Source organism: Onychostoma macrolepis, chromosome 11 (assembly GCF_012432095.1).
Source record: "Onychostoma macrolepis isolate SWU-2019 chromosome 11, ASM1243209v1, whole genome shotgun sequence".
Classification (NCBI taxonomy): Eukaryota; Metazoa; Chordata; class Actinopteri; order Cypriniformes; family Cyprinidae; genus Onychostoma; species Onychostoma macrolepis.
This window is the reverse complement of record NC_081165.1, coordinates 26326250-26340986: the sequence shown is the minus strand read 5'-3', so window position 1 is coordinate 26340986 and position 14737 is coordinate 26326250. Positions and strand designations below refer to the sequence as shown.

The window sequence follows — 14737 nt, the reverse complement described above, 5'->3', positions numbered from 1 at the left end:
TCCCGCCCGCTGGACGCTGATTGGTCGTCGCGCCTGTCAATCATCGCCGAGGTTGCGCACGTTATCAAGGCAGATTATGAAGCAGCAGCGTTCAGCATCATCTCTGACAGACTCATCTGGATGGATACATGGCATCAACGTGGCGCCCAATGTCTCTTGCGTTATTTTCTTTTATTTTCCTGCAGATATCCTCGTCTTATGAGCAGCTGTCTGCCTTTGTGGAAGGAAGGTGAGTGGATTATTTTGAATTAAACCGGAGACATGGTCTTTTAGGCATCCCGCTTATTCAAATGGTGAAACCGGGAGAAACAAAGACTATATATATATATATATATATATATATATATATATATATATATATATATATATATATATATATTGTGTATCTATGTATTTATTAAACGATGATGAACTGATGTGGCAGAGACAACTAGTGCTCGCCTCCTTTGTCCACCCTTCATGTCTGCATTGAGACTCAACTGAAGGGCTCTTGCAGTGAAACACAAGAGAAAATCCATCGGCATCAGTTTACAGGGCAAATCCATATTTGCTACTAAAACTGGAGGCAGAGATGTGTGTTGGATAAGATGAGAGCAGGTCGGGATGCAGGAATGATCAGCATCACTGAAGGAATGTCAGGAATGTGGAGCATCTGTTTGAGCTTCATGCTGAGATGATAATATGAATGAAAAAATATGAATTTTAAAATGTAATTGTGATTCATGTACCATTTATTCTTGGGCTGAGCATCACATAAAACCATCAAGCTGCAGGATCGCATTATGAATCATTTATTTATTATATAAATGAGTCTGATGCGTGTTTATTATTAATAATTGATCTTTTTGATGCACTGATGAATGAATAACTTTCTGTGTGAATGAGTTTGTTGATTTTGACTCGTTTATAGAGAGATAGGTAGATTTTATTAGCATTTTATTAATCCAGGGGAAGATCTTTTGAAGACAGCTGCAGATCCGCAGAATTTATTGAGTATGCAAAATTTTTATAATATATTATTTATATTTACGATCATTTAAAAACTTTTTTGAGCATGCAATTTTAAATTCAGGTGTTTCAACAAGATGGCAGATTGGCATTTTATCTTTATCCACCAGATGGTGCCTAAGGTATTAATATTTTTGATTTGATTTGATTTGATTATTTTATTTATTTTCTTCTTTTATTTGTTTTTTGTTTTTGTTTTATTTTATTTTTCCAGAAAAGCTCAATATATATTTAATTTGACACGTTGTAAAAATGCTGAAAGAATAAGTAAATAAACACAGAAAATAAACCAGCAAAAATTTTATTTATTGTTTTCCTTAAAATTAATTTGAAATATCTATTTAATCTATTTTATTTTATTTTATTTTATTTTATTTTATTTTATTTTATTTTATTTTATTTTATTTTATTTTATTTTATTTTATTTTATTTTATTTTATTTTATTTTATTTTATTTTATTTTATTCCTGTGTATATATTTAAGTTCTTGACACTCTTATGCATGGGAAAAAATACTGAAACCCCCACATAAATAAATCAGCAAAAAAATACACGTGCTCCCCTAAAATATAAACACAAAAAAAATGGTGTACACTCTCAGAAATAAAGGCACAAAAGCTGTCACTGGGCGGTACTTTTTCAAAAGGTACACTTTTGTACCTATTAGGTTCAAATATGTACACTTTAAGTACTAATATGTACCTTTAAGGTACCAAAATGGACCCTTTAGGTACAAACATGTACCTTTTGAAAAGGTACCGCCCCAGTGACAGCTTTTGTACCTTTATTTCTGAGAGTGTAGTAGCAGAAATTGCTAGATAAATTTACAAATAAACAGCAAATACCATGAAATTTTGAAGAAGAAAAACTGAGATAGTATTTTCTTGTGAAACATACTCCAATAATTGTTTCATTTTAACTTCTTTACAGTGAATGCAACCCTTCTTGTTGTTTTCTAAGCAGTAGGCATTTTTATGGCCACATATGTCGAGTTTCTCCGCAGTCTACTTCACTGCAGCTCGTATTAAAAACACAGATCTAATTAGCAGCACATTGCTTCTAGGAGCTGAAAGCGTGTAGCGTTTCTCCACCTGCACAGATGGAGTTTTACTACATGTAGGCCAGTCTGGGCTTTAGCTGTGTATTAACAGATTTGATTTGGTGAAGCATCTAGATGCCGACAGAACTTTAAAGACACTCTAATCTGAGTGTCCCGACTGAAATATGCTACATGCCTTTCGAAGCAGTCAGCAGATTTCATTGATTATATAAATGTGCCGACTGTGGCCCTTCACTGGCCCACATGTTCAGGTGCAGCGTTGAAAGGATAAACCACTGCCGAAGCAGACAGAAGGAGGGATTTGTGTTTCCTTCAGGCTTTCCTTCTCTATCTGGCTGTGCTTTATTCGCTCAGGTTGTTGTTTTGGATGGTGCCGTGCAGGTCAAGTTTGCTTGATGCAGAATCTCTGTTTTGCTAAATATAGTTATGCAACAATAACAGAACACAAACCCTCCCACATCTCCCTCGTGGGCTTCTGTTCGTTTGACGCAGCCATCCGAGAGAGTGAATTACTGATGCAGTTTGTGAGAAAATCGGAAGAAACGTCACAGGTCTGCTGTTGTTTACAGGGCAGGTAAACAACAACACCTCCCGCGTGGACAAGGGCAGATCCGCACTCACAGGTCACTCCATCTGCTGCGCTGAGGTGATAAATCATCGTAGATTCAATCTTATTTTTATATTTTCCATTTTTATTTTTATTTTAAAGTTTTAGTTATTTTGTTGTGCGTTTTTGTGATTTTTAGTAGCTTTAGTTTATAGTTTTTGTTCATTTTAATTTCAGTTTTAGTTATTTTAGTACATCAAGTTAAACTCAAATGTTGGCAACTAGCTGAAATAAAAGTGTATTATATTTATTTCAGTTAAAGTTTATTTTATTTCAAGTAACCAAAATGCCTTTTTATGGTTTTAGTTTTAGTTTTAGATTTACTTAACCATAGCAAAAGCAATTTAAAAATGTATAGCGAGAAATTAAATACACAATATTTGCAATTTAATATGGCAATTTTTTAAAAATATTTAAACATTATATGATATATACAATACAAAAATGAATTACTAAATCTAAAACCATAAACATTTTTGTTACTTGAAATTAAGTAAACATTAACTGAAATAAAGTACTATAGAATTTTTAATATTTCATTTAGTTGCCAAAGCAACATTTTTCATTTTAATTCAGTTGAACTTAATGTACTAAAATAACAAAAACTGAAATAAAATTAAGAAAAAACTATATAGACATATTAACTACTAAAAATTACAAAAAACATAACAAATTTACTAAAATAAAAATGTAACTAAATAAAACTGAAAAGGAATTAAAAATATATATATTTATTCAAAATATTAATAAAACTATAATAGTATACTTAAATAATAATGATATAACAGTAATACATTTTATATATATATATATATATATATATATATATATATATATATATATATATAATCATTATGAATCAGTGTTATTTTAGTTTTATTTATGTGCTATTGAAGTTTTTATTAAAATTTTGAATGAGCTGGAGTTTATAAATTTTATGTGGTTTTTCAGGTCTATTACTTTATCTTTAATTTTTAATTTTAGTTTTTGTAATTTTATTACTTAAACTTATTTCCGTTTTTATGTTAGTTTTTCATTAAAGATTTATATTTAATTTTATTTCACCTTTATTTCAGTTAATAAAAATGATTTTAATACATTTAGTATTAGTTCACAATAACAACCGTGTTATGAATTAAAAAAGAACTGCATTTCTGCATTATCTGAGGAGAATGTGAGTGGTTGCTGCAGTTGCTAAGGTGTTAAAGCAGCACAAACGCTGCAGGACGAGTTACACGCTGAAGTGCTAGTATAGTGACTAATGCTTGACTCTGAAAGCACTATTCATTCTTCACATGCACAATAGATTATTTACGTGCACAGTTCATCGAACCAAACAGGTCTCGTCTAGTCGAGCTGTGGCTCACGCTAAAGAAAACATTCATTTATTTGTGTTATATATTTATATATATGAGTCAGAATCTCTTCTCTTTCATCCTCGCTAACCGAAGACATCCTTACGTCGTTCTTTGATCCCTGACCGATATTATGTGCCAGCGCCGGTCAGACTGACCCGTAATCAGGTCTGAGAACCAGGTTAAGCCCATTTCAGCAGCATTACTCAGTGATTAAACGGTTAAACTGTTCATCTTTCAGTAATCCGTTTTACTGTTGAAGAAATCACAAGAACATGCAGCAGAATATCACACATCAGATTTCAATCATTTCTCCTAGACAGCAATAACATAAAAAAAAATAGTGTCAATTGAGAGATTTCCTGCTTCTAAGATGTTTCTCCTGAGAGAAAGACCCAGGGAATCTCACCTGTTATTCAGAAGAGATCTTAAAGGAACATTTCACCCAAAAATGAAAATTTGCTGAAAATCCAAGATGTAGATGAGTTTGTTTCTTCATCAGATTTGGAGAAATGTAGCATTGCATCAGTGTCTCAGCAATGGATCCTCTGCAGTGAATGGGTGCCGTCAGAATGAGAGTCCAAACAGCTGATAAAAACATCACAGTAATCCACAAGTAATCCACTCCAGTCCATCAATTAATGTCTTACGAAGTGAAAAGCTGTGTTTGTAAGAAACAAATCCATCATTAAGATGTTTTTAACTTTAAACTGTCTCTTCCGGCTAAATCCATAATCCATAATAACACTTCCTTCAGAGAAAAAGTCCATCTCCTGTTGTCTCTCACATCAAAATCCACCCATATATATATTTTTTTAGAGCTGTTTTGGCTTGTAAACGGTACTTGACTTGAGCATACTTCTCTCCTGATTCAGACTAGATGACTTTTTTATCAGGGAAAGCAATATTATGGACTCGTATTTTGGCCAACAGCAACAGCTTTAAAGTTAAAAACGCCTCAATCATTGTTTTAATTAATACAAACACACAGCTTTTGTCTTCTCAAGATGTTAACTGATGGACTGGATTACTTGTGGATTATTGTGATGTGTTTATCAGCTGTTTGGACTCTCATTCTGACGGCACCCATTCACTGCTGAGCATCCATTGCTGAGACACTGATGCAATGCTACATTTCTCCAAATCTGTTCCCATAATGAAACAAACTCATCTACATCTTGGATAGCTTGAGAGTGAGGACATTTTCAGCAAATGTTCATTTTTGGGTGAACTATTCCTCAATATGATTTCAATATGAACTTCATCTTATTCCGATCAAATAATCCGAGCTGCTCTCCATAGTGATTTTATATCTCTTGCTGCGTGTTAATTGACTCGTTTGTGTGTATATTTATTTCTCCTGAGGCATTTCAGGAGAAGCAAAGCTGACGCTTAAAGGAAACGTAACTGAGATCTCCTGAGCAATAGAAATATCCTGCGGGAACAAAGCAAAGTGTCATGAAAGTGAGTTGGTCTCACTTCACGGATGGTGACGTTCCAGCAGTGACTCACAGCATCAAAGCCTGCTGTCTCTCATTCATATTCATAACACGCGAAGATCCGATCTGCAGCTCAGACTGAATGATTGTATCCAGCTATAAAAATTGATTTCAGTTGTTTATGAAGGTATTCATCTGATTATTAATGCACTCATTAAATTCTTGTACTTACAGCTCAGATGATGCACCATCCCAAGACATCAGAATCCAACAAAGTAAGTTATTTTGATAATAACTTTGATTTCTTTCTTCAATGGTTCTTTGCAAATCCTAACGTATCATATTTAATATGCACATTTCTAAAACTTCCTTCAAAACTTAATCTACACAGTCTAATCCATGCCTTCTGTCGTCTGATTGATGGTTTGGACTTTTTTCTAATCCAGTAAAAGCTCTTTTAGTGTAATTGTACAAACGTCCAGCTTCAGCTGGTCCTTCACATGTCTTTTTGCTCTGAAATCTTTACTAATTTTTATAAAGTAAACGTACATCAGTAATATTTCCAGATGAACACTTACTGGACTGAAGCAGTTCGGCTTTACTTGATTCTCCATCAATCATATTTTAGAAAAATCAGTGCGTCTCAAATCTGATCATCAGGATCTTTTGAGGAGCGTTTGTTTTACTTTCACTGTTCCTCAGCGGAGGAATGATCTTCATCTCACATCTTCTGAGGAGTGCTTGTTTCTTCATCTCTCATTGCATTATATGTTTGGATCATTTCAATCTCATCTTACTGAGACATTTTATTGGAGATATAGAGTGATGACTGATATTTATATAATTTTATGTAAGTATCTGCTATATTGTTATAAAAGGCTCACATATTTACATTACATGGCATCATAATTTCATCACTTTTTGTCCATATAAATATTAGGATCTGCACCAAATTGCTTTTTTTTTTGCTTTTTTTTTTTTACAATATACACTATCATTTAAAAGTTTGAAGTCGTTTTTCGTTCTTTTTTTTTTTTTAAAGAAATTAATACTTTTATTCAGAAAGCATGTTTTAAATCGATAAAAAAAAAGTGATAGTAAAGACTTAAATTGTTAGAAAAGAAAATTTTGAATAAATGCTGTTCTTTTGAATTTTTTTATTAATCAAAGAATCCTTAAAAAAGTATTACAGGTTCCCAAAAAAAATTATTTTTTTTAATTAAGCAGCACAAGTGTTTCCAACATTGATAATAAATTAGCATATTAGAATGATTTCTAATTCAGTTTTCCATCACAGAAATAAATTATAATTTAAAGTATATTAAAATTAGCATCCAAAATAAAACTTTTTGTTCACATAATATATGTGTGTACTGTGTATATTTATTACGTATATATAAATACAAACACATGCATGTATATATTTAAGAAAAATATGTTATGTTTATATATTAAATATATTTATATATAATATAAATTATATGAATATAAATATATACATGTAAATACATGTCAATATTTTCAAAATATATACTGTATGTGTGTGCTTTTATATATACATAATAAATATACACAGTACACAAACATATATTATGTAAACAAAAACTTTTATTTTGGATGCGATTAATCGTGATTAATCGTTTGACAGCACTAATTAAAATAGAAAACTGTTATTTTAAATTGCAATAATATTTCACAATATTACAGTTTTTTCAGTATTTTCTTATATCAAATAAATGCAGCCTTGATGAGCAGAAGAGACTTCTTTAAAAAAAAGGCAGTGCACATAGTTCTTTAGAAACATGTTTGAATAAATAAGATATAAATGTAAACATTTCTAAAAGTGTTTTCTAATAATTAAATGAGTGTGTGTTGACCTGATGTGGGTGTTGTTGTGCAGATGGGGTGAACGCTGCGGCTGAAGTGCGTCTCAGACGAGCGCTGCAGGTGAGACGAGCCCGTCTGCCAGCCGAGCCAATGTGACCTTGTGCCGCCGCTGGGGTGCAGATTTCCCTCCAAACGTCCAAAGCAGATGAATTTAATCCTTCACAGACTGCATTGTCTTTGGAAAAACAGATTACAGACATGCTACATTTTTAATCAGGAATTTCACTCTGATTTAGGATGTTACAGTGCCCCAAAAGTCTCTAATTCCCTTTGCAAATATGATTTCAGTAAACTGTTTTTCATGAGTATTAAGTGTATTTCAAAGCAGAGTTGGGGGCTAGCTGTCACATACAGATACACAAGGTTTTTTTTTATAAATACCCACATGGGGGCGCTCAGACTTTTATTCCTGCAAATTGTTTTTTAATTACATTTAATTACAATATACTGTCTGTTGGCCAAAGCATCTGGTTTACATAATGGTTTAAAATATGTTACAGTTTGCATATTTGCAGTTCAATCAACTGTTTTGTGGTTTATTATAGGTTTAGATTTAACCTCTTTAATAGCAGGTTATATTGTGACAACTTACCCCATAGGTATGACGACCAGCCTTACGTACACTATTGCTGAAAGAAATTTATACTTTTTTTCAGCACGAATGCATTAAATTGATCAAAAGTGACATTAAAGACATTTATAATGTTAAAAAACATTTATGAAAATAAATGCTGTTTTTAACTTTCTTTTTTTATCAAAGAATCATGAAAAACTAAATTTATCACGATTTCCACAAAAACATTAAACAGTACAACTGTTTTCAACATTGATAATAATCAGAAATGTTCCTTGATCAGCAAATCAGCAAATTAGATTGATTTCTGAAGGACACTGAAGACTGGAGTAATGATGCTGAAAATACAGCTTTTAATTTAAGGAATAAATTTCATTTTAACATATATTCACACAGAAAACAGTTATTTTAAATTGTAATAATATTTCACAATTTTTTACGTCTTCCTGTATTTTTAATTTTTAAAAATGCAGCCTTGGTGAGCAGAGGAGACTTCTTTCAAAAGCATTAAAAAATCTTACAAACCCTAAACTAAGATGTGTGTTGTCACAATAATTTGTGCACATAATTTGAACATTTTATTAAGTTCTATACTTAATTAGACCATAATACCAACCTCAAACTTGAGAATGATAGTGTATGTTGCTCATGTTACTGTGATGTTATGCTCTTGTTTCAGCCGTACGGATGGCAGCTTCACGCTCCTCCGCGCAGGAAGTTGCTTCAGTCTCCGGGAATGTTGCTGTATTCTCCTCTGAGTGTCTCTTACAACGGAAAGACCTGCATCCTCTTCAGAGCCCGCAAACTGGCCATCAGGTACAGGAATCACAGTTTAGTGGATCTCACAGAGAGAACCTTCAGCCCAGACGCACCGGTGGACACCAAAGGCTCCTTCTGCAGTAAAGACAAAGCCATGTGAGTTCAGCTGCACACCGGCGCTGCAAACGCAAACACCAGTGTATCTCACAAAAATAGGTCCCGATTGCATTTCGCCCCGAAATAAAATCTAAAAAACATTATTATTCTATATGATTATATATGATGGATATTTAATAATATTTTGACATATTTTGTTGTTCACCAGACTCAATCTACGGTTTGGTGATGTGGAAGATCTAAGAGGCCTCTCTATCAGGTTATTTCTTATTTATTTATTTCATATAAATTAATTTTTATACTTTTATTTATTTTAATTCATGTCATTTTTAATGAGTTTTTATGACTACATTTTCCAAAATATAAAAATAAATTTATATTTATTTATTTTAATTATTTATTTATTTATACACTACACCACTACAATACAGTGATTTTACATTTTAGCGATATGAAAATAATTAATGATGTTTTATTTTTAATATTAAAATATTTTAATATTAACATCCTAACATTATAAAGAGGTTTTCATTAATAATAATATCTCAGTCAGTCACAAACAGATTTGGAATTTAATGGAATAAAATTTAAATGTATTCAAACCTCTTTATAATGTTTTAAAGAATGTTAATGGTTATCATTTGTATCAAATTTCAAATAAAATTAAAAAAAATTTATTTGTCATCACAGATGTTTCAATATTAGTTAATGTACAGTATATTCAAATGTAGTTCATCCAATCTGAATTTAGAGTTTAAAATATACATTTTGTTTTTGTGTGCTAGTAAAACAATCAGTTTGCACTTCTCATAAAAGAATAGAAATGATTTTTAAAATACTTTGCAGAGATAAAGACGTGTTTATTTCCACAGGCTACAGATGTCAAACACGTTCTACGAGTCGGCGGGACAGAACTGGTTCACTCTCGATAACGTTTACATCCATTACAACTGGACGTACGAGGCCACGTTCAACGCTACAGATGTGTACGCGCCCTCCACCAACTCCTATCACTGCCAGCACGTCAGCAGCCTGCAGAAGTACGACACACTGCTGGTGCCCAGCGCCAACACCGACCACGCTGCAAACTGGCACATAACCTTCACTGACTTCCAGGTTGGCAGGCAACTCTTTCCCTCCATCCTCCGCTGATAAGCGCCTCATACTGGAGTTGTAGCATCTTGCGCTGTATTTTTAGCCTGTGGTGGGTGTAATGTGGTTACACAAGCGTGTGGTTTGGCGTGAGAGCAGCGTCTTTTTAAAAAGCTCACGGTCCAGAGTGTGTGGAAGAACACGAGGAGTTTGGGTGAAATGAAATGCTTTTTAATTTGGAATATAGAAAACTATGGATTATATTCTGCTTTGCCTGGAACATCACTGACCGTTTCTACATGATACAGAAGCAGAAAAAAATACTTTGTCAAGTAGAAAAACAGATTGACAGATAGACAGACAGATGGATGCACAGAATGAGCAAACGATAGATAGATAGATAGATAGATAGATAGAATGAACGATAGATAGATAGATAGATAGATAGATAGATAGATAGATAGATAGATAGATAGATAGATAGATAGATAGATAGATAAGCAGGACTCTTCTACTACAAAGCCATGCTGTTGTAATAGCTGCAGTATGTGGATTTGCATTGTCCTGCTGAAATACACAAGGCCTTCCCTGAAATAGACGTCATCTGGAGGGGAGCATATGTTGCTCTAAAACCTTTATATACCTCTCAGCATTCATAGTGCCTTCCAAAACATGCAAGCTGCCCATACCATATGCACTTATGCACCGCCATACCATCAGAGATGCTGGTTTTTGAGCTGAACGCTGAGGACACGCTGGAAGGTCTCCCTCCTCTTTAGCCCGGAGGACATGGCATCCGTGATTTCCAGCAGGAATGTCAAATTTGGACTCGTCTGACCATAGATCACTTTTCCACTTTGAAACAGTCCATTTTAAATGAGCCTTGGCCAACAGGACACAACGGCGCTTCTGGAACATGTTCACATATGGCTTCCTTTTTGCATGATAGAGCTTTATTGTGTTTACCGACAGTGGTTTCTGGAAGTATTCCTGGGCCCATTTAGTAATGTCAATGACAGAATCATGCCGATGAGTGATGCAGTGTCGTCTGAGGGCCCGAAGACCACGGGCATCCAACAAAGGTCTTCGGCCTCGTCCCTTACACACAGAGATTTCTCCAGTTTCTCTGAATCTTTTGATGATGTTATGCACTGTAGATGATGAGATTTGCAAAGCCTTTGCAATTTGACGTTGAGGAACGTTGATTTTAAAGTATTCCACAATCTTTTACGCACTGTTTCACGGATTGGAGAGCCTCTGCCCATCTTTACTTCTGAGAGACTCTCTAAGTCATCCCTTTTATAGCTAATCATGTTACAGACCTGATGTCAATTAACTTAATTTCAATTAACAAAATTTCATGCTTTTTCAGCCCTTTGTTTCCCCCATGCCAAATATTTTGAGACCTGTAGTAGGCATCAAATTTGAAATGAGCTCATTTAGTGGATAAAAGTGTAAAATTTCTCAGTTTAAACATTTGTTATGTTCTCTATGTTCTATTGTGAATAAAATATTGGCTCATGCGATTTGAAAGTCTTTTAGGTTTCATTTTATTAAAATTAAAAAACATCCCAACATTTCCGGAATTCCGGTTGTAGATAGATAGACAGATAGATAGATGGATAGATAGATGGACAGATGGAAAATAGTTTTTAAAGATTCAGCATCTTACCATCTGTGGTTTCTTGTGTTTTTCCTCACAGATCCAGGCGTTTAACGTTCAGTCCAGTAAGTTTGCGGCGGCCAGCGACTGCGCGACCTTCTTCACTCCTGCCATCCTGATGGGTCTGATCACGTCTCTGATCCTGCTGCTGGTGCTGGCCTACGCTCTGCACATGGTGGTTCATCTAAAGCACATCGACCGCTACGAAGAGCACAAGACCACCGTCTACTTCCCGCGCAGCACAGAAGCAGAGAGCACAGAGAAGAACAACCTCTAAGGTCCCGAGAGAGACGGACACTTCTGTGACTGTGAGCTCTGGCGGCTGGACGGGAAGAAAACGCCCATCTGAACGGAGAATCAGAGCTGTTTGGGACTGACTGCACCACGGCAGTGGCATCATTGTGGTGGGACAGTGGAAGTCCGAATCAGGTTCCTTCGGGAGCTTTAAGGCTCGGCACAACAGAGGATTTGGAAATATCAGCCAGTTCTCACCAAAAATCTAGGAATTAAACATTCAGCGTCAGGTTACATGAGGGGAAGGAGATCTTCAGATGTTTGTATGCGATTTGAAATAGCACAATAATCAATATATCTTGCATTTGCATCGTCTGTCTTAGCTTCTGTTTGACTGCTAAGGACCAGATTTAACTTCAGTACTGATGCTTCTTTGAAGTCAACATGAAATGGTGTTTTGCAAGCAATTTACAATTGTAATTATACATATTTGCGAATAAAAAATCTAGATTTTTTTCATCTGGAACTGATTGGATGGTATTATGGAAGCGCATTTCTGCCACAGAATTGAAAATATCAAAAAGATAATTGCGACTCTTTTTCACAATTCTGCATTTATATTCGAGAAAAAAAAAGACTTTGAAAAAAGGATTGTGAAAAATAAACTTTATATCTTTATATCTTGCAATTTTGACTTTTTCTCTGAATTCTGTGTTTATATCTCAATTCTAAGTTTACATCTCAGTTATGAGCTAATATCTCACAATTATTCGTTTATATCGCAATTATGTTTATATCTCGCAATTATGTGTTTATATCTCAATTTTGAGTTTATATCTCAATTCTGAGTTAATGTCTCGCAATTCTTAGTTTATATCACAATTATGTTTATATCTCGCAATTATGTGTTTTTATCTTGCAATTATGTTTATATCTCAGAATTACGAGTTTATATCTCATAGTTATGTTTATATCTCACGATTATGTGTTTATATCTCGCAATTCTGAGTTTTTATTTTGCAATTATGTTTTGCGAGAAAAAAGTCTGAATCAAGAGATATAAACTCTGGAAAAACGTCTGAGTTATGAAATAGAATTTCATGTTGACTTTGAAGTTTTAAACTGTGAATAAACCATTATGATAATGTAATATAGTTTTAATTTGCTGCTCAGTTGAATAGATGAAAAAAGGAATGCATTTCCCCATCAATTACGAAATTGGTGCTGATCAGCAAAACCTAAAACTCGAATCAATAAAACATACTGCGTAATGGTTTCAATACAGTGTGTAATCAGCAAAAAAGATGTTTCAATTTGCACAGTTGCAAAAAAAAATTATGAGGAAATAATTTTATTAATTACTGATGTTATTTTGAGAATCTGTATTTTTAAAATGATTGTGTTATGGTATTTTTGTTGTAGACTGTATGTTAACTCTGGTTTTTGTAATATCTTATTTTATTTTTGATTAGTCTTTTGTGTATGTTTTGGTGAAGAGCGGCTTCTTATTACTTGGATTTTTAATCGACGACTGAAGCAAAACAACAATGGAAGCAACATGACGTTTGTTGTAGTGAACATGCAGCATGCCAGTGGCTAGAGACATTTCTGAACCAGAATAATCAGATGGTTTGCTTTGTACCATGTACTGTATATTGGTAATAATCATAATGTGCTAAATAAGGGAAAATGTGTTTTCTTTTTTTCATGTACACATGTATTTGGGAACATATTAATAGCTTAACTTTGTTCAGCGGACATTTATGCAGATAAAATGGAGAGATGTGAGATGGGCTATGATGTATTAATGTTTGATGATTATTATTATTGTCCTCTCACTTGAGTTCAATAAAACCAGCAGCACAGTTATGTTGCAAAATTATTTTGTTCACTGTTTCGAATTTAATCAATTAGGTAGACTAAAAGTGCATTTATCAAATACAGTTTATTGTAACAATGAGATGTTATTTCGTCAAACTATTCATGATCTCTAAAGGATTACGAACAGCGCCACCTAGTGACATTATAAAATACTCAGTTATGAGTTTAAAAGATCACTTTCTAAAATATCTTATTTAGAGCAGGAATTTGTAATATTTTAAATATTTATTTAAAAATTTAAAGGTATCTATGTAGTTTCATGTATAAACACCCACAATTTATACTTAAAAATAAGATAAATTATTTAAACAAAATTCTGATATATATATATATAATTAGGTTATATATAATTAGAATTGTATAATATTGTAACCTTTAATATATATATATATAATTCGTCTTATTAAAAATAATATTAAGTTACGTTATTACTATTTTTCTACTCATTATACAGTAGGCCACTGTTAGATATTTTATTTAATATTATTAAATATAATATAATTGTTTTAATCAAATCTCTCTATCTCTCTAAACCTTTAAAATAATTTATTAATATTTTTAAATAATTGAATTTATATAGGCTATAAGTAGAGAGATATAGGTGGATAATCAATTAAAAAATATATATGAATAAATTATTTAAAAGGTTTAGCTTATTTATTAGATATTTTATGCATTCGTTTAATCTAATTTGTATTTTTTTTTTTAATCTTATGTTCTATAATTCACTTACACCGTTTTTCTCTTTTCCACGGACCCCAGAAAACCCGGTGGCTTACAGAATATCACGCAAATGATAATAACTTTAAAAGGAACATAAAACAAACAAAATAATAAATTCCCACACAGAAGAAATTGTCGAATCTAGTTCTCCGAATAATGCGGTTACCTTTATATTGAGATCAGCGTTTTCGTTCAAATCTTTTTCAAGGAAACTTCAGCTCCTTAGTTTAATAATATAATAAAGGATTTAATGAAGTTATAATTAAACAGACAAATATTCATAATTTCATTATTATTATTATTTGCAATTCACATTAAATATGTCGAATCTGGTGTTC

General features: G+C 33.0%; 1 protein-coding gene and 1 long non-coding RNA gene across 2 annotated transcripts; one reads left to right on the top strand and one right to left on the bottom strand.

The window, feature by feature from the left end:
- atp6ap1la (ATPase H+ transporting accessory protein 1 like a) lies at window positions 1-11848 on the top strand. The gene is made up of 7 exons (XM_058790924.1): window positions 1-229; window positions 5704-5744; window positions 7370-7416; window positions 8610-8845; window positions 9015-9065; window positions 9679-9922; window positions 11602-11848. The coding sequence occupies exons 1-7, from the start codon at window positions 129-131 to the stop codon at window positions 11836-11838; spliced, it is 957 nt and encodes a 318-aa protein (XP_058646907.1). The 5' UTR covers window positions 1-128; the 3' UTR covers window positions 11839-11848.
- Window positions 7320-8683, bottom strand: LOC131549103 (uncharacterized). Its single transcript, XR_009273336.1, has 3 exons — window positions 8547-8683; window positions 7949-7985; window positions 7320-7531 (listed from the first exon to the last, which is right to left on the bottom strand). It is a non-coding gene; the product is annotated as an uncharacterized LOC131549103 (long non-coding RNA).
- Window positions 11849-14737: the final 2889 nt, after the last annotated feature.